Genomic DNA, 18,975 nt, shown 5'->3' with positions numbered 1-18,975 from the left:
GGACTTGCACCCTTTCCTTCGCATTCTTTTTTGGGTTTCGCCGTCCTTTTCTCTGCATCGCTGCCGTGCGGGTAAGAGGGGAGGTGCGAATTCTGCTGTAGTGGGCACATGTGTGTACGTATATGTGCCGGCGCCAGAGGTACAGGATGCGGGCAAGGGTGGCGCACACCCTGCACAAAAGGAGCCCGCATCCGTTATGTCGCGATGGGTAGACGCCTGCACGTGAGCACGGCAGCGCAGCAACCCAGCAGAAGATGGGACCGCGGCCCAAAGTGAGAAAAGATGCGGAGAAGGAGGAATGATCGAGCGTCTGGAAACAACTCCCCTGCCTGGCTGATTCCCTGCGCTTACCAGCGTGCCCTGATGATGAACAAAGACGGTGACGGTGGGCAAAGGCGCTCGCGCGTGAGGTCACACGCATCTGGAAGGCGGTGTGTGCACGATCGACCCTCTAGCTGCGCGTTTCTCGTCTGGGATGCGCACGTACGTCTGGAAGGCGCTTCCGTACGAGTACCCCGTGCTCGAGCGACTCCTCTCTCTCTCCCTCACCATCGCTCTGGTGTACATCGCCTAGGCGGTTGCCCTCCCTCCTCCCCACCAGCTGATGAGGGAGGACCGCGGCGTGGCATTAGTGTCCAGTACCCACTCTGTGGGGAAGCCAAGAGGCTGCAGCCTGCGATTGGGTACGGTTTCGGACTTTTAGCGTCGGCGGACGGAGCGGGGCTGGCGCTGTGCCGAAGAGACTTACTGCCATGATCACGTTCACGCCAGCTCACCAACTATCGTGTCGACGACTCACAAAGTATGCGCATCCACCTACCACCTCTCTGCGTTGGCTGCGTGGCGGTGATGCTGAGCGCAATCCTGGACTTGGCCTGCCACTGCATGCCCTGGGCTCAACGACGCCCAGCGGTGTTGGTTGGTCTGGTGTCCTTGGCACAGCCGTAGTCCAGCGGAGGTAGACGAAATGTGGTTGTGCATGCGCCCATCTGTGGGCGTGCTTGTGGCAGAATGGACCCATCGAACGACAAGGGAAAAAACCTGCACTCTCTCTGGAGAGGCTGTGCAGCCCGGCAACCATGCAGCCCCTGGGAAATGCCGAACCACCCCTGGCGGTGGCAGGGCCGAGCGGCCACAGCATAGGGGAGGTCAGGGCGGCCTATCGCTGCTGATGTCGGCAGTGTCAGGCCCTGGATGGCGTTGCGTCGGAGAGACCTGCGACAGTGGACACGCTAGTGCCGCCCATACGAAGGGTAGGGTGTCAGTGTGACTCGGACGCATCTCGCCCGGCCCTCACACTGCCTGCCGGTGGTGCGGAGCCTGAGAGCCACCCCGGGACGCATGCACCAGGGGTGGCGACCGGCATGATGTGAGCGGCTGCGAGGCGACGTGCGAAGCGGAGGTGGGTAGGGTTTGGTGCAAGGGCCGCGCTCTCAGATGACTGGGCCGGCAGCATTCTAACGCGTGTCTCCCGCTGCACTGCACCAGGCGATGGGGGCCTCTGACATTCCGGCTGGAGCGGCGTTTGTACTCGTGCTGCACGGCAGAGAAACGGGCATCTCGAATGAAGACAAGAAAACGAAATGCGCGACGGTCGGCCGTGTTGTCCTCCCCTGTCGCACTCCAGCACATGCGAAGCAGCGGGCTCTCTCTCTTGGTCAGTGTAGAGCTCTGCGTGTTCCCACTTCATACGTAGATACTCCCTTCATCCCCTCTCCCGTCTTGTCTCCGATCCACACTCACACACACCCGCAACTGAACCTCGTCTGCCTCCATCTCTCCCACTCGATAGAGTTTGTTTTGTGTGTCGGTTTGTTCCTGTGTCCTCTCCGCACTCCCCTCGGTCTCTATCTCGTGCTTCCGACGCCGCTATACACGCACGCACACCTTGAGCATCCCACACGCGCACACTGAAGAGAAGCGCCCAGCACCGGATTGACACAGGCCACGCCTTCGTCCTTCTCCCAATAGCAAACAGAAAAAAATAGGAAACGGACATCTCCGTCTCACCGTCTCTCGCTTTCCCTCATCCCCTCCCCTCTCCCTCTCTTGCTCTCTCGCTCTCTGTGTGTGGCGGAACGTGTGCCGACGAGGCTGCAATTCGTCAGCTTGTGTTTACCTCATCAGGCAACGACAGCGGTTTTGCTCTTGTGTCTGTCCGTCTCCCTTTTCCGCTGTCGTACTTGCTGGTGTGTTCGAGGTCCCCGCCGCCGCCGCAGGATCAACAGCACTCCTGCATTGTCAGTGGGCGTCTGCTCGTGGCCTCTCTCGTATTGTTACTGTGCTTTATCCGACCGTCTCTTTTCTTCCCCGCCATCGTCTCCGCCATCCTCCTTCCCCCCTGCTGTGCCATTCGCGAGCACCACCACCATCACCTCTCGGTCTCGATGTGTGGTGCGCCCGCGCCTGCCCGTGTGATCTCTCTACGTTCTTTCTCGCCTCTTTTTTAGTCACTCGCTTTCACGCTGTTTCGTCTTCGCGACATCCTTCGCGCGCGCTCGCCGGTGTCGCCACCCTGTTGATAACCGCCGCATCGCCGTCAGCAGGGTTCTCCCTCTCCCTCTCTCATTGAGCATCTCTCTTCGCCGCCTGTCTTTTTTTCCTCTGCTCGCACACGCACACGTAAGTGCGCATGTGTGTCATTTGTGGATCTCTTTGCTGCTACCGTCCGCTGCATCGCCCTCCCTCGCCTCTCCTCCTCGTTGTACTTTCTCACCTCTCCCTCTCTCCCTCCCTCACTAACGGGTCTGGCACCATGGGCGTGTGCTGCAGCGACTGCAGGCGCAGCGATGTCGAGAAGAACACCAAGTCGGTGGGTCAGGTCACCACCAGCAGCGCCTTCAAGCTCATGCAGAACAATGCGCTCTGCTTCCAGCCGGTGGCCTTTGATGTCGTCGTCCCTGAAGGCACAAACATGATGACGGCCTCGCCGCAGCGTGGTAGCGTTGTTGTTGATTGCGATGTGAACAACTTCAGCGGCACTCTATCAGACGCGAGCCTGCACACGATTCGCGACACCATAACCGTCGAGCGCAGCAACACGTACGATCCGATGAACGAGACGCTTAGCAACATGAGCTTCACGAACAGTTTTCACGCTGTGGACAAGAGGGCAGTTCAGATATTCATGAAAAGCGTGGCACGGCTCGCGGAGCGCAACAATAAAGGGACGATGCTGGAGGAGAGCTTGATCAGTGCCAGCATAGGGCCAGACCCCTGTGTGTCCAACCGGTCCATGCTGGGCAACCTCAACACGAGCAGCATGGTCCAGGAAGATCTCGACTACATCGCTGCCGGCGCGACGCTACAGGACCGTATAGCGCGCCTGGAGGAGGTCGAAGCGGCGCTGCGAAGGTCCATCGACGGATCCTGGCGCATGGACTCGATGCTGCTGCAGCTGGCGTGCTGCCAAATACTCCCGACGTTGCGCCAGCGGCGCTGTCCGTGGGGAGTCAGCAGGAGTGCCACCCAAAGCAAGAACACCGCCGCTCAGCAGCAGAGCAAGCGCAAGCCAGTGCTCGTCATTTATGCGCAAGGGCTGCAGATGGATGCCTCCGTCGTCACGGTTCCCACGCCTATTACTCCCTCTCGCGCCTCGCCAACTATCCCAAGCGAGGTTTCGATAGGCAACCTGAACGACGGCAAGGAGGGCGGTGGTAACAACGCCTCTATGGTATTCGGCACATCGAGGTCACGCGCAAGCATGTCAGCGGTTCCCACGAAGGTGCAGCAATACGAGATGCTGGCCTTGACTTGCCGCGACATTGACCCCCACAGGACTGACAGCGCCTTGATAGAGAACAGCACCTGGGACTTCCTCTCCGTGAGCGGCGCGGCGGCCACCCTCAACGAAGGTCGATGCATATTCCGCTTCATGTCCGGCTCCCTGGCAGAGGCGGATCCAGAGACGCAGGGCATCGTCGACGCCATCATCAACCTCAGCTCCTTCGCCGACGAGGTGAAGGAGAACAACGTGCCAAAGGTGAGCGTCTACGACAGCGAGGACGCGGCCAAGTACATCGGCATCCACGTAAAGGCAATGTACATGCTTCCCGGCATCATGCTGAAAGACATCACCAAGGACCTGATGGTGTCCACCTCGTACCAGAGTGCGTGCCAGCCTTCCGAGAACAAGATCCAGGAATGCGAGTTGGCCGACACGTTCCGCCTCACAATGACAGTCATCCGCTTCGTCTTTAGTCTTACCGTCCAGTTCAAGGTGTCGGAGATCACCGACCCGGCAGTGCTGAAGTCGCTCGCTGTGTGCGATGGGATGGTGCCTGCCAAGGCGCTCATGCTGGAGAGAACGAAGCGGAACATAGCAAAGGTGGATGCGACAGCGAAGGTGCGGTCGATGCTGCTCTACTACCCCGTCAACGATGGTGTCTTGGTGAACAACCATACCGTCGTGCTTAACACGTCACTGCCGAAGGTTGTGTCGAAGATTATGAACAACTTCGGTTCGCAGGGTGCGGCGCAGTCGGTACAGACAGCGAAACTGACGCGCGAGTACCTGATTAAGCGCTTTGGCGACTCCCGAAGCAAATTTTAGTGCCCCTTACCCTGCTGTGCGAACCACCGTTACGTGAGAGTTGGGGAAAGGCTGGGGGAGGCTGTGGTAGATGCAGCACACAAGCCTACGATGCAGGTGTGCACCGAGGCCCGTGTTTGGGCTCAAACACGCACAGGGCTGCACGTTGCCTTGCAAGGGCGCGCCTCAAGGCAGAAGCTTGTCGCAAAGGGCCGGGGAGGGGGCGGCGGCGGGCGGCCACCACCCTGCCAATCTGTGGCTCTCCTTCTTGCGCTTCAAGATCTCCGCGGGGTGGTGAGGAGAGATCGGAGACCGCGCACACGCTGCTGGGATTTGTACAGGCTGTACAAGTGGCAGCCGTCGAGAAACGCGTCATACCTTTCTCAGACTCCACGACAGGGCTGCGATGTGTGCGCTCTCATGGTCCAACAACACACCCCTTCTCTTGTCTACATGACCGCTGGCGTCTATCCTCTCCTCTGCTCGCACAGCATGGCAGCTGCAATGTCCACGCCCCTCTCGCTCCGTGCAGCCTCTCCTCCCCTCTCTTTCCGCAGGCAGCACGCCGGCGCAATAGAACGAGTGTTTAGGAGCATCGCCTCACCCGTCACCACCCCGACAGATACCACCACCGTCAAGCATGTCGGGTGCGCCGAGCCCGGCAACAGGCGAATGCAGGCGTCCTCTTGCGCTGGTTGAGAGGTGAAGGGGAGAGGAGAGGAAAAGATTCTGGCAGCCCTATCAACGCTGGGGCAACTCGAAGGGAGTGCGGGAGAGGTGGCGCGAAGAGCGCTGTCGCGGGGTTCTGCAAGAAAGTGGAGGACGACGTGTTCCGGGGGTGGCGGGTACATTCCGGTCTACGACGCCCAAGGGAGCGGGACAGAGCGGGTGTGGCGGATGTGGGCGGAACGGCAAGGTAGCTGAACTCTTTCGCATCTGGTCTACTTCACAAAGTAGGTCACCAGATCACGAATCTGGAGGGGAAACTGCGGCAAAGCCAACCGCACCACGGCTGCGGCAACAGGGGTCATGACCGAGGTCGGGGCGGCCATCGAGGTGGACTCCATGGAGGCAGCACTGAGAAGCAGCGACAGCGCTCAAAGAACGGAGACAGGGCTGCCCGTCGAGTGGGCCAGAGAGGGTCGGGAAAACGAGATGCTCACAGGTGGTAGACTTTTGCACGTGCAGACGAGTGGCCGCGCTCATGGACGGCCTGACCGGAGGAGGACTGTCCCGCCACGTCAGCACTAAGGAGAGAAGCGGCTGCTCACCCCTGCACACGCGACATCGCTGGCTAGCCGGTATCCCAGCATGGGGTAGGACTCGCAGCAACGCACGACTGCGTACTTTCGGCTTCCCCTCCGTCTGTCCTTGTGGGGGCGGGACGTACGCAAGACCTTCTCGAGGATAGCCCCACGACGGCCTTTTGACCTTCGCCAAGTGCGTGGCACAACAACGCTTCAGCGATGACGGCGGGGGCTTCTCATGCTGATCTATGTATTCGCAGAGACATCAGATGAATCAATACGACGACCCCCCAAGACCGCACCCATGCCGCTCGCGCCCCGCTCTTTCACAGGGCCACAACGAAAAGGCGGGCCGGGGAAGCGAGACTTCCGTGCACACCAACGGTGGACTCTTTTGTAACAACAAAACCGAACAGATGCCCCCACCCCCACAGGGCGAAAACCCCTCCCCTCTTATGAAAGGCGGCGGGCCTGACGGCGAGGAGGGCATCCCGCTGGAGGGAACCGGGGACAAGTCATGGCTGAGCGCCGCGAGGAGGACCTGAAAAGCGTCGGCCAATCGTCTCCAGGTACACAACGATGCACAGCGCGCTGATATCCCCTTGCCGTTGTATGGTGATCGGTCGACACCCATATGTGGACCCCAAGGAATCACCGGAATGGTCGGCAGCGCACAGCAGATGGCACCAACTGATGAGCAGCGAAATTCTGAATTGGCCGCCACACGTACCCGGTGGCATCCTGCGCTCAGCAGGCAGGGGACGGTTCGACGCTGGCGGCACCGGCTGAGCCAGCGGTCAAGAATAAGGTGAGGTGGCGGAAGGTGCGCTCAAGGAAGTCGACCCGGACCTGAAGCTGGCCCTTGTACGCAGAGCAGTGGCCCACCGTCTGGCGCAGATCGGGGGGCCCTCAAGGCGGACATGGTGCGACCAGCCAGACGTACAGCGGCCCAAACGGTGTGGCGCGATACCTGGGCTATTCCCGGCAACGCACGTTGGGAGCCGTTCGAACACAGGACAACGCTTCAGTCCTCCTCCAAGATGTGACGGGGTAGGTAGCACGCTGTCAAACGTTCATGAACTCTCGGCATCGCCGTCAGCGAGTCGCCCGAGGGAATTCAAGCGCCCCAGGAGACTTGGCCCCGGACAAGGGCGCGGCGATCCCCCCACGCTGGCCGTTACAGTAGAAAGATGTGGCATGGCCAGATGTCTAGTCAACCATCCACTTAGCAGCAGGAGTAGGGAAAGCAACTGAAGGTCTGCGGGAGGCACTCGTGTGTGTAGAGCCTCCCCCCTCCCCTCCCCGCTTCACACACCCGCATGCCTCTCGTACGATCCGGTCTGCCAGACTGGAGCCGCGGGGTTTGGATTTGGCGATACGGAGAAAGGTGAGCTCCAGCGGCTCCCAGGCGGCATGCGCCACGCGCTCGTGCCGGATTCTCACTCCGTGACTGTGATCTGGGTGCCGGAGCATGAAGGCAGACGAAGACTGATCACGCAGCCCGCACCCGACGGTCTCATTCGAAAGGTGTGTGGCACATCTTGTCTGAACCTCACGGCTCTCCATCCGCCAGAGATTCGACAGGGGCGCAATCCATGCTGCAAGTGGGATTTCGATGCCTTCTGCGATGCGATCCCGCCGCGAAGGGGGGGGGGCGCTCAAAAGCTTGGGCTTGCGAGCTTGAAGCCAGCTGCGCAGACGTTGCACTCCGTCCACCGGCGTCCGCTGGAGCGTGTCCGCAGCACAACCCATCACAAATAAGGATTGTGGTCACTGAAGCCCCCGCCAGGATCCACAGCGTCTTGCTGGCAGCCAGAATTGGCCAGGGGGCCGACTTTTTTGGCGCCATCCGCGCAGTGATGCAGCTGATTCAAGTTGTAACCCTAAGGATATCCCCGATCTTGCGAGGCCCTCTTAGCCGCATCCGATGAGGAGCTGCTGCAGATGACGCGCGGCTCCACAACTTTCGTGGGCAAGGAAGACGAGTGGGACTCCAACCGCAGACGTGTGCGAAGCGCAGTGGAACACGTTGCGATGTTGAAGCCCGCGCTCGACAAGCAGCAGTGCGGAGCGCGCCGGTTTTCAGTTTTGGTTGCCCGGGTGATGTGCGTGATGCGCACGATGGGAACGAGCACAGCCGAGACGGATTTTTTCTTTTGATTTGTATAGCCGTATACGGACGGTGTATCAGCCCAGGTGGGCCGGAGGAGGAACGAGAGTGGGATAGACCCACTCCTCCCCCTTCACTGCCAAATCGGAGCAATCCGCTCTCGCCACACTGGGCTGGCGATCGCTGGAGAGCCGATGGTGGTTCATCGGGCCCCTCCCCCTGTGCGTAGACGCACCGATGGAAGATACCGCGTATGACCTCATTTTCTTCACGAATACCTCGAGGGCGGGATGAGAAGGACGCTTTCCTATCGTGGCGAAACAGGGTTACGGAGGCCATGCAGCACCCCTGGCTCAACGGCCCAGCCCCAGTGGAAGGGCTTCCGCCAACTTTACAACACCTGGATCCTCATATTGGGGCTAGGCACTTTACGCACAGCGAACCCTCGGCGGTCAGCTGAACCCTTACGCGAGCTTCGACAAAATGGGCTTCCCTCCTGGGAGCTACGATCCCTGTGGTAACCGACCACGGCGCCGTTGCGCAAGTCCGAAAGGATGCCCAACGGTTTCGGAGGCATCGGTAGTAGAGGCGGTGCCCTGAGCAGGTTTCTCGAAGCGACGAACGACTTTTTCCACGATGAGGGGGCAGTCATTCTGCTTCTCTACATCATTGGTCTCTTGGACCCAGCCGGCACACTGCCGCAAGGACCTTTCGGGTGTAGACGTGGTAAGAGCGATTCTTCGTTATCAGACTCAGGGGGGTCCCCCACACTGTCACACACCTGTGCCAGACCGCGGCACTCGTGCGAGAACGCAGGGAGGTGCCGACTGTGTGGTAGGGGGGGGACTCGAGGCCGCAGTGCCACAGATAGCGTGCGTCGAAGGCGAAGTGGATAAGCGGAATGTGTGCGAGTGCTCCGGGGAGAGCGCGAGCGACTCGCAAGACGACGCACGACCAGAAGCAGGGAGTGCGCGTGTTTCTTCTCTCCGCCGGACTCTGCACGCTTAGGCGAGTGTCGGTGCACAAGCAAATGATGTCTATGCGTTCTCCACACGGTCTATTTCCTTGATCTGTTTTTTTCTGATCCCCCTTCCCCTCACCCCTGTGCGTGTGTGTGTTTCGCGGCGTATGCGCGTCCATCTTCCGGGATATATAGTTCTTGAACTTTCTATGTGGGCCCCTTCTTTTTCTTGTGTGTGCTCTTGCGGTTGTGGCCTTGGCTGCGACGGTCATGCATGTGCTTGTGGTAGTTCTTGCGGCACTTGTGGCGGTGTTGGACATAAGGCAGAAGGAGAGGTGAGGTGCATCGGGTGGTGTTGGGTCCTTTCCCACCCTCCTCCCCCCTTCGCGCGGTCCCCTCCCCTCCCTCTTCCTTCTGTTGTTGGATTTGCTTCTCTTCGGACCATTTTTTCCTTTTCGCTTACCTCTCCCTCTCCCTCTCCCCCCTCCCCCCGCACACACACACGCGGCTCCTTGGCAGACGACACGTGAGCGCCGGTGTGGGTGTTCACGAGGTTGCACACGTCTCCTATTTCGCCTTCTTCCGTTTTCACACGTAATGCTCAGCAGAGGCAGGCGTGGGGCACAGTGCCGCAGGTACGTGGACGCGCATAGGCACAGCACTCGCGCACATGCGGCTTGCGCAACGCGATGCCGACACTTCGCGGCGATCGGACCATGCGCTCACACTTTCGCCTACTCCCTTTTCACAGAAAGTTCCGTGCAAATAATGGTGCCGGCCCAAGGCTGCCGATGAGAGAAGGCTTGTGTGTGTGTGTGTATCTTGGGGCCCTCCCTCGCACACCCTTCTTGAGCCCTCTTCAACGCCCACTCCATCTTCTCTCTCCTCCTCTCTCCTGTCCGCTCACTCGTGATGATGACCGTCATCACGGCCGCGGCCGACGTGGTCGCAGCACACACGCTCACACAGCCACTCAGCTCCACACAGCAGCACCGACTCGAAAGATACGCATTCGACTTACGGCCCCATCCTACCCCACCCCAAGTGAAATCGACGTGCCTCCCCTTCTCTTGTGTCGGTTACCGCGGCCACTCTTACTCATCTCTTCGATTGCTAGATACTCCGGCACTTACTAAAGCTGGACAAGGGAACGAGGAACGACACGCGACTTAGCAACAACGAATGAATGCGTGTGCGCCATCTTGAGAACTCCCTCGCGCGTATTTCTGAATACCGCAACTCCCCTCCCCTCCCCTTCCCCTCCCCTCACCTCTCTCTCTCGCGAGCCGCGTACAACGCCAGTCGATACAGCGACACGCGTGCCTCTGAGCCTCGTCTCACCTCCTTTTCTTTCGCCCCTCCTCCTCCTTAAACGTGCGTGTGCCGTATTGTTTTCCGGTTCATACTAGATCTTATTTTCTCTGTTGCTTGTACCCCCTCCCTCCCTCCCTCTCTGATCTGCAGTGCGTCTGAGCGTGCGCGCGCGACTCCGTGCAGCATTTCGTTCTGGTCAGCTCGTACACCGCATCCGCCCTTCACGTTCCTACATCCGCCGCCATTCTCCCGTGTTGCGCGTGTGCTTGCTCTTACTTACGGCCCGCTTTCTTCCACCCCCCCCCTCCACGCGCTGTGCCATCTCCCGCCACGGCACGGACAACCACTGCAACGAACACCGTATACCCATCAACGTGAAACGGGCGTATTTTACTTTTCTCTTTTCGGACCCGTGCGCTTCCGCCTGCGCCAGAGCCCCACAACCGTCCTGCCCATCTATCCTTCCGCCCTCTCTTTTACTGCGCCCCTCCATCAGCACCGAAACTCTCAGCAAATGGAGTTCAAGCGGTCGAACTCGTCACGCGGCCCGCTTGCCTCCGCCAGTCGTGGCCAGCCAGTCAAGTCATCGAGGGGCGGCAACACGCCTCTTCGATCTGCGCCGCCGTTGAGGCAGCCTTCTCTCAACGGCTCGCCATCACCAACTGTCAGTGGCGCCACGCCGCCACGGGCGCCGCGCACAGCAGCGGCGGTCTCCGCTCGACAAGCTACACGTAGGGGATCCGAAGAACCCAACGGGTCCTTCCACAGAACCAACTCGGCAACACCCCCGAAGCCTGCAAAACATTCGAATGCCTTTGAGCGCAGTGCCTCGGGGACCGGGAGCAAGGGCGTATTCAAGCGCTCCGCCACGGCTGCCGGCATGCGCCGCGCGGAGACCATTAAGCACAACAACCGCGTGAACGTGTACGTGCGCGTGCGCGCGTTCCGCGAGGACGAGACGAGCGGGGACATGGGCCAGCTGGCGGTGAACATGGACGACAGCGCTGTGGAGGTGACGGTGCCGAAGAAGGGCCGCTTCACGTTTGGGTTCGACGGGTGCTTCTGGAGCAACGACCGTGCGTGCCCGTCTGGAAAGCCGTCGGCGTCGCAGGAGGACGTGTTCGAGGAGGTTGGGCGGCCGCTTGTGGAGAACGCGCTGGCGGGGTACAACGCTGCCGTGATGGCGTACGGGCAGACGGGGAGCGGGAAGACGTACACGTCGTTCGGGCCACCGGGGTCGATCGGGACGTCGCAGGAGGGCCTGATTCCGCGCGTGTGCAACATGATCTTCTCGCGCGCGGCGAACAGCGCGCAGAAGGGCGTGACGTACACGGTGTCTGCGTCGATGCTGGAGGTGTACCTGGAGGACGTGTTCGACCTGCTGAACCACCGCAAGCAGCTGAGCGTGCGGAACGACTTCACGAGCAACATGTTCAGCGTTGTTGGGCAGAAGACGGTGCCCGTGAAGAGCTACAAGGACGTGCTTGCGGTGCTGAACAAGGCGGAGCCGCTGCGGACGTTTGCGGCGACGAACATCCACGACCACTCGTCGCGCGCGCACACGCTGTTCATGCTGGAGGTGCAGACGCACTTCGACGCGCCGGATCTTGCGCCGCGGTGCGCGAAGATCATGCTTGCGGACCTCGCGGGGTGCGAGCGGATCCGGCTTGCGGGGACGGAGGAGGGGCTTGCGTTCGAGCAGGCGCGCAACATCAACCTGTCGCTGCTGGCGCTGGGGTCGTGCATCGAGGCGGTTGCGACGCGTGGGCGAGGCAACTCGCGGCCGATCCCGGAGTTTCGCAACAGCACGCTGACGAAGCTGCTGAAGGACTACATTGGCGGGAACAGCATCTCGACGATGATGGTGACGATCTCGCCGAGCGAGCGCGACGCGAACCTGTCTGTGCAGACGCTGCGGTTTGCTGACCGCGCGAAGCAGATCACGACGCATGCGCACGTGAACACGGTGGACCCGCAGCAGGCGAAGCAGGACGGGTGCGATCTGAGCGACCGGTGGCGCGACGAGTACCTGCGGAAGAAGGAGGCGCTGTACGCGGAGTACCAGCTGAAGGGGACCATCGAGAAGCTGCTTGCGCGGATCGCGGAACTGGAGGCGAGGCTGCGCGAGTGCGCGGACGACGAGCTTGCGCTACACCTGACGACGGAGGTCGAGACGCTGCAGAAGGCGCTGACGGAGGCAGACTACCAGATGGGGCTGCAGCGGCAGATCCTGTACGGCGAGTTCCTGATGCTGGAGGACGAGCTGCGCGAGCTGAATACGAAGATGCAGGAGATGAAGGAGGAGCACGAGGAGGCGATGGAGGGGCTTCTTGGCGAGGAGGCCGGGCGGTTCGAGGAGATGAAGCGTGGGTACGAGACGCGGCTGCGCGCACTGCAGAGCGAGAGCGACGCCACGCTTGCTGCGTCCACGGACGAGATCGCTGCGCTGCGGCGCCTGGTGGCGGAGCTGCAGGAGCGCCTCGCGGCCAAGGAGACGGAGTGCGCAGACCTTGCGGACCGGCTGAGTGCGTTACAGGCGAAGTACGACGCCGACACTTGCGCCAGCCAGCGCGTGCGCAGCGAGCTGGAGGCGCAGCTTGAGGAGCTGCGCAACCGGAGCGAGGAGCGCGATGAGCAGCTCGCGATGGTAGAGGCGCAGCTAGAGGAGTCGGAGAGGCAGGTGAGCGAGCTGACGAAGCGCCAGGAGCAGCTGATGCGCGAAGAAGAGACGCTAAGGGCTACCGTGGAGCGACTGACCGTGGCTATGGAAAGCACCGAGGAGATGCTGCAGGAGACGTCAGCCAAGCTTGCCGACACCGAGGAGACACTGCAGGAGACGTCCGCCAAGCTCGCCGACACCGAGGAGACACTGCAGCAGACGTCCGCCAAGCTTGCCGACACCGAGGAGACGCTGCAGGAGACGTCCGCCAAGCTTGCCGACACCGAGGAGACGCTGCAGGAGACGTCCGCCAAGCTCGCTGACACCGAGGAGACGCTGCAGCAGACGTCCGCCAAGCTCGCCGACACCGAGGAGACGCTGCAGGAGACGTCCGCCAAGCTCGCCGACACCGAGGAGACGCTGCAGGAGACGTCCGCCAAGCTCGCCGACACCGAGGAGACGCTGCAGGAGACGTCCGCCAAGCTCGCTGACACCGAGGAGACGCTGCAGGAGACGTCCGCCAAGCTCGCTGACACCGAGGAGACGCTGCAGCAGACGTCCGCCAAGCTCGCCGACACCGAGGAGACGCTGCAGGAGACGTCCGCCAAGCTCGCCGACACCGAGGAGACGCTGCAGGAGACGTCCGCCAAGCTCGCCGACACCGAGGAGACGCTGCAGCAGACGTCCGCCAAGCTCGCTGACACCGAGGAGACGCTGCAGGAGACGTCCGCCAAGCTCGCTGACACCGAGGAGACGCTGCAGGAGACGTCCGCCAAGCTCGCCGACACCGAGGAGACGCTGCAGGAGACGTCCACCAAGCTCGCTGACACCGAGGAGACGCTGCAGGAGACGTCCGCCAAGCTCGCCGACACCGAGGAGACGCTGCAGGAGACGTCCGCCAAGCTCGCCGACACCGAGGAGACACTCTCTGCAGAGATTGCGTTCTTGGCGGAGCAGCTCGGTGTGGCGCACACATTGGGCGAGCAGCAGGGTGCGTACATTAATCAGCTGATGGCGTACGTGAGCGCAGCATACGGCGTTACTCTGGATGGGATGATGGAGGTGCAGGCGACGGCGCTAGCGGATATGGTGAGGCAGTGTGACTACGTAGTTCGCTCTGTGGCGCAGGCCGCCAGCGACGAGGTGGAGCACATAAAGGAGATGTACAATATGGTTGACGGCAACTACAAGGAGACGGCGGCGCGCTTGGATATACTGCGCCGAATTCTGGGAAAGATCGATCAGGATGTCAAGGAGGCGAGCGTGGAGATCGACGTCCCGGAGCGGCGGCTGACCGGCTCTTTGCACCCGACGCCGCGGCGCTTGGGTGATGTGTCGAACCGCGAGAACAGCATGGAACGAAAGGCAACCATGTCTTAGTCAGCTTCGTTATCCGACGAGGGGTAAAGGATCTGGGCTCCTGCGAGATGCTGGCGACGGGCGTAGGAGCGGGTGACGGCGAGGTGAATTGTCACTTGGACAGTGTATGCGTGGAATGTTGTGGACGTTGTCTTTTAGAGGAGCTGTCTGTTACACTTTCTCCGGCCTTCCAACTCCCTTAGCGGTGCGTGTTCTGGCAGGAATGGAAGAGGGTGCCTTTCCATTGTTTCATCGCCTGCGGCATCCCATCATCTCAGTCCCTCGTCTGCACATGTGTCGCCTCCTCATCTTCCGCTGCGATGCCACGTCACCGACTGCCTCCGGTGATGTCATCTGTATTTTCGGCCACAGTGCTGTGCTGACCTTCATTCGTCGTACGCTACGTCTTCATGGCGTATGTTTGTGCCTCAGCGATGCGCCGGCTTTGTTTTTCTCTTCCGTCTTTAATATCCCGAGTGTACCCCCCCCCCTCCCCCTCCTCTCCCCCTGGGCGTGTGTGCTTGTGTGGCTCGTCGCTCTCCTCTCTTCTCCTGTCCATCCCACGCCGCACCCCCTCCATTGTACCTCAGTGTCTCCCTGTGCACGTGTGCTCCCTGTACTGTGTGGCTCGCGCCTCACCTTCTTCCCCGTGCGTAAGAATCGCGCACGCACGCATGCACAAACACACGATGTACGCGCACCTGCGCGTGTACTCCACCCGGCGTTGAGCGCGCCTCATCTCCAAGGGCGTGATGGCAAGTACGAAAGGGAGCAGCCGACACCCTTATACAAACGTATAACTGCCCCCCTCCCCATCGCACGCGCACCCCTTATCCGGCCTTCATGAGTATGCAGCCCTGTGTAAGCCTAGATGGCTTACCTCTGCTGTTTCTTTGTTGGAGGCTGAGCAGGGGGTGGGCGGGTAAGCGACGACGCAACACATGCTCCCAAGTCTATCGGTACGAGTAAGCTTCTCTTTCCACTTCGAGGCCCCCTTTTCCTGCCCTCCACTTCTCTCACCTCCGCCCCGCTGCCGCTGCTGCACCACCCTTTCCGTCACATGTTGCACCGGTATCACGCACCACTCTCTCCCTCGCTCAGTAGACTTCGCTTCTCCCTTCTCCGCCGCCACACCCACGTGCTACATTTCGCCGCCAAGGTATACTCCGCCCTCCCACCCCTCCGTTCATCCGTCCGTCCGTCCGTCACACAGACGTGCGACCGCGACGATCACTCGTTTTCTTCTTCGCGTTCCTTTGCTGTCCTCTGCGCCCCATCAGAAGAGGTCTTTGCACGTGCGGTGTGCCTGTGTGTGTGTGTGTGTGCGTCTGTCCTTCGCCCGTTCGCATCTTCCATCCCACTCCACCCATCTCTCTGCAGCTTCAAGCGTGCCCTCCCCCTGCTTCCCCTCAGCAAATCGCGCTTGTGCGCGAACACATCCGAGCAGTAGTGCACACCTCTTCCTCTGTTCCTCTTTTACTACATCATTCTCTTCGCCAGGCCCGTGAGGTCGAGAAGTGCGCGCGTGTGGGTGCGTCTCCTCCTCTGCGTGCATCACCACTATCGTGTGTGTGTCCACACTCCCTCTTTCTTCCGTGCTGCTCTCCTTCGCGACGTGCGCGTTCCCTTTCGCCTTCCACACCGCTGTGCACCGCTGTCGTCCTCTGCGCTTGCTCAGACCATTACTGTACCCTCGTTTTTCGTCTCGCGTGTCGTTCTCTCTAACGCATCCTGTGCGTGTGTGCACGTCTCCGCCTTCAACGGAGAAAGCTCCCCAGTCTCGCCCCTTGCATCATCTCCCACGAAGAGGACCGCATAGACGCATAGGCGCCACCACCCACCACCACGCACACGCACACGCACACGCACACGCCAGTGTACCCGCGCGCAAGGCAGCGCTTTAGATCTTTCCCTTCAACATCCCTCTTTTTTTTCTCTCCCCCACGCGTGTGTGCGCTCGTAAAGTGCTGCACCACGATCACCACCGTTGCCCACCACATCTCGTTGTTTGATTTCGTTGTACCCCCCTCCCCCCTCCCCTCCCTTGTACGCTTGTTCTCCTTCACCCTATTAGATCATTCTCTTACCTTCTGCCTTGTGGCTATCTCTCTCTGTCTTGCATCTCTCTACGTCTATCTCCCCGTTCTGCTCCGGCGTGTGTTTTCTCCGTGCGTGTGTGTGTGTGCCCATCCGTTGCAGCTCGCCCCACCCTCATCACCGACCTACGCGGCTGCCTCTTTCTTGTTCGCCGCACACGCCGTCTTTTGTCGAGTGCACCGCCAGCCGCCCTTCCATCTGCTGAATAAGCGAAGCGCGTGACCCCCTACCCATCCCACCACAACCACCGCACACAGACACACACACGCTGCGGCTCTTCCGCGTGCTTCTTGGGTGCTCTGGTGGCGTGCGCTTGTGTCTTCCTGTCTGCGGTGCCGCTTAGCCGCTTTTTTCTTTGAAGTAATTCGCACCTCCGCTCTGAGCGCAGCCCTTCGCTCTCCTCTTCTTTTGGTTAGACTTGTGTCTGTCACGGGCGTGCCTTTACGGGGAAGTGTTCGCAAAGTGCGGGTGTGCGCTCTCCCGAACGCGCAGGCTCGCTTGCCGTCACGGCTGACGTGCGTGTGTCTGTCTGCACCAGGCGCCACGACGAGAGCAGCCCTGCTCGCTTCAAGTGCGCGCGCCTCATACTTTTCGCCCACTGTGCTCGGTGGCGTGTTGCCTCGCCTCTCTTTTCTTTTCTTCCTGCGGTATCAACGAAGTCGCAGCGGACTGCACTACACTCCCCACCCCGCACCCGCTCAATAACGTCGTACGTGATCACCGCATCGCTACACCGAAACTCTCAGCAAATGGAGTTCAAGCGGTCGAACTCGTCTCGCGGACCGCTCAGGTCCGGCCGTCGAGGCCACCCGGTCGGGGTCGCCACGCCAAAGCGCTCAACCACCCCGCTCAAAAAGAACTCCGCGCGCGGCGCACCGACAACTCCAGCGGCAGCAGGGCCTGCCGGAAGCCCTGCCCCGCCCCTGCCGCCGCGTACGCCGGAGCCGCCATCGGCGCGCTACTCGGCGAAGGAGTCCCCTCGTCCGCAAAGCACAACGGCCTTTGAGCGCAGTGCCTCGGGGACCGGGAGCAAGGGCGTATTCAAGCGCTCCGCCACGGCTGCCGGCATGCGCCGCGCGGAGACCATTAAGCACAACAACCGCGTGAACGTGTACGTGCGCGTGCGCGCGTTCCGCGAGGACGAGACGAGCGGGGACATGGGCCAGCTGGCGGTGAACATGGACGACAGCGCTGTGGAGGTGACGGTGCCGAAGAAGGGCCGCTTCACGTTTGGGTTCGACGGGTGCTTCTGGAGCAACGACCGTGCGTGCCCGTCTGGAAAGCCGTCGGCGTCGCAGGAGGACGTGTTCGAGGAGGTTGGGCGGCCGCTTGTGGAGAACGCGCTGGCGGGGTACAACGCTGCCGTGATGGCGTACGGGCAGACGGGGAGCGGGAAGACGTACACGTCGTTCGGGCCACCGGGGTCGATCGGGACGTCGCAGGAGGGCCTGATTCCGCGCGTGTGCAACATGATCTTCTCGCGCGCGGCGAACAGCGCGCAGAAGGGCGTGACGTACACGGTGTCTGCGTCGATGCTGGAGGTGTACCTGGAGGACGTGTTCGACCTGCTGAACCACCGCAAGCAGCTGAGCGTGCGGAACGACTTCACGAGCAACATGTTCAGCGTTGTTGGGCAGAAGACGGTGCCCGTGAAGAGCTACAAGGACGTGCTTGCGGTGCTGAACAAGGCGGAGCCGCTGCGGACGTTTGCGGCGACGAACATCCACGACCACTCGTCGCGCGCGCACACGCTGTTCATGCTGGAGGTGCAGACGCACTTCGACGCGCCGGATCTTGCGCCGCGGTGCGCGAAGATCATGCTTGCGGACCTCGCGGGGTGCGAGCGGATCCGGCTTGCGGGGACGGAGGAGGGGCTTGCGTTCGAGCAGGCGCGCAACATCAACCTGTCGCTGCTGGCGCTGGGGTCGTGCATCGAGGCGGTTGCGACGCGTGGGCGAGGCAACTCGCGGCCGATCCCGGAGTTTCGCAACAGCACGCTGACGAAGCTGCTGAAGGACTACATTGGCGGGAACAGCATCTCGACGATGATGGTGACGATCTCGCCGAGCGAGCGCGACGCGAACCTGTCTGTGCAGACGCTGCGGTTTGCTGACCGCGCGAAGCAGATCACGACGCATGCGCACGTGAACACGGTGGACCCGCAGCAGGCGAAGCAGGACGGGTGCGATCTGAGCGACCGGTGGCGCGACGAGTACCTGCGGAAGAAGGAGGCGCTGTACGCGGAGTACCAGCTGAAGGGGACCATCGAGAAGCTGCTTGCGCGGATCGCGGAACTGGAGGCGAGGCTGCGCGAGTGCGCGGACGACGAGCTTGCGCTACACCTGACGACGGAGGTCGAGACGCTGCAGAAGGCGCTGACGGAGGCAGACTACCAGATGGGGCTGCAGCGGCAGATCCTGTACGGCGAGTTCCTGATGCTGGAGGACGAGCTGCGCGAGCTGAATACGAAGATGCAGGAGATGAAGGAGGAGCACGAGGAGGCGATGGAGGGGCTTCTTGGCGAGGAGGCCGGGCGGTTCGAGGAGATGAAGCGTGGGTACGAGACGCGGCTGCGCGCACTGCAGAGCGAGAGCGACGCCACGCTTGCTGCGTCCACGGACGAGATCGCTGCGCTGCGGCGCCTGGTGGCGGAGCTGCAGGAGCGCCTCGCGGCCAAGGAGACGGAGTGCGCAGACC

The 18,975-nt window shown here is 61.4% G+C and overlaps 3 protein-coding genes across 3 annotated transcripts in view; all 3 read left to right on the top strand.

Moving 5' to 3' along the window:
- Positions 1 to 2,632: 2,632 nt before the first annotated feature.
- LMXM_16_1480 (conserved hypothetical protein) lies at positions 2,633 to 4,552 on the top strand (the record flags this gene model as incomplete). The annotated part of the gene is made up of 1 exon (XM_003873789.1): positions 2,633 to 4,552. One exon carries the CDS (start codon positions 2,633 to 2,635, stop codon positions 4,550 to 4,552), a length of 1,920 nt encoding a protein of 639 aa, XP_003873838.1.
- A 6,491-nt stretch (positions 4,553 to 11,043) lies between these two features.
- LMXM_16_1470 (putative kinesin) lies at positions 11,044 to 14,202 on the top strand (the record flags this gene model as incomplete). Its single annotated transcript, XM_003873788.1, has 1 exon — positions 11,044 to 14,202. One exon carries the CDS (start codon positions 11,044 to 11,046, stop codon positions 14,200 to 14,202), a length of 3,159 nt encoding a protein of 1,052 aa, XP_003873837.1.
- Positions 14,203 to 17,345: 3,143 nt separating this feature from the next.
- Positions 17,346 to 18,975, top strand: part of LMXM_16_1460 (putative kinesin) — a gene marked incomplete at both ends in the record, with an annotated part of 7,699 nt that continues 6,069 nt past the window's right edge. The window contains one exon of the mRNA XM_003873787.1: positions 17,346 to 18,975. Coding sequence (XP_003873836.1) covers positions 17,346 to 18,975 — 1,630 coding nt within the window.

This window comes from Leishmania mexicana, chromosome 16 (assembly GCF_000234665.1).
Source record: "Leishmania mexicana MHOM/GT/2001/U1103 complete genome, chromosome 16".
Taxonomy (NCBI): Eukaryota; Euglenozoa; class Kinetoplastea; order Trypanosomatida; family Trypanosomatidae; genus Leishmania; species Leishmania mexicana.
The sequence above is the reverse complement of the archived record's forward strand: the minus strand, read 5'-3'. Positions and strand labels throughout refer to the sequence as shown.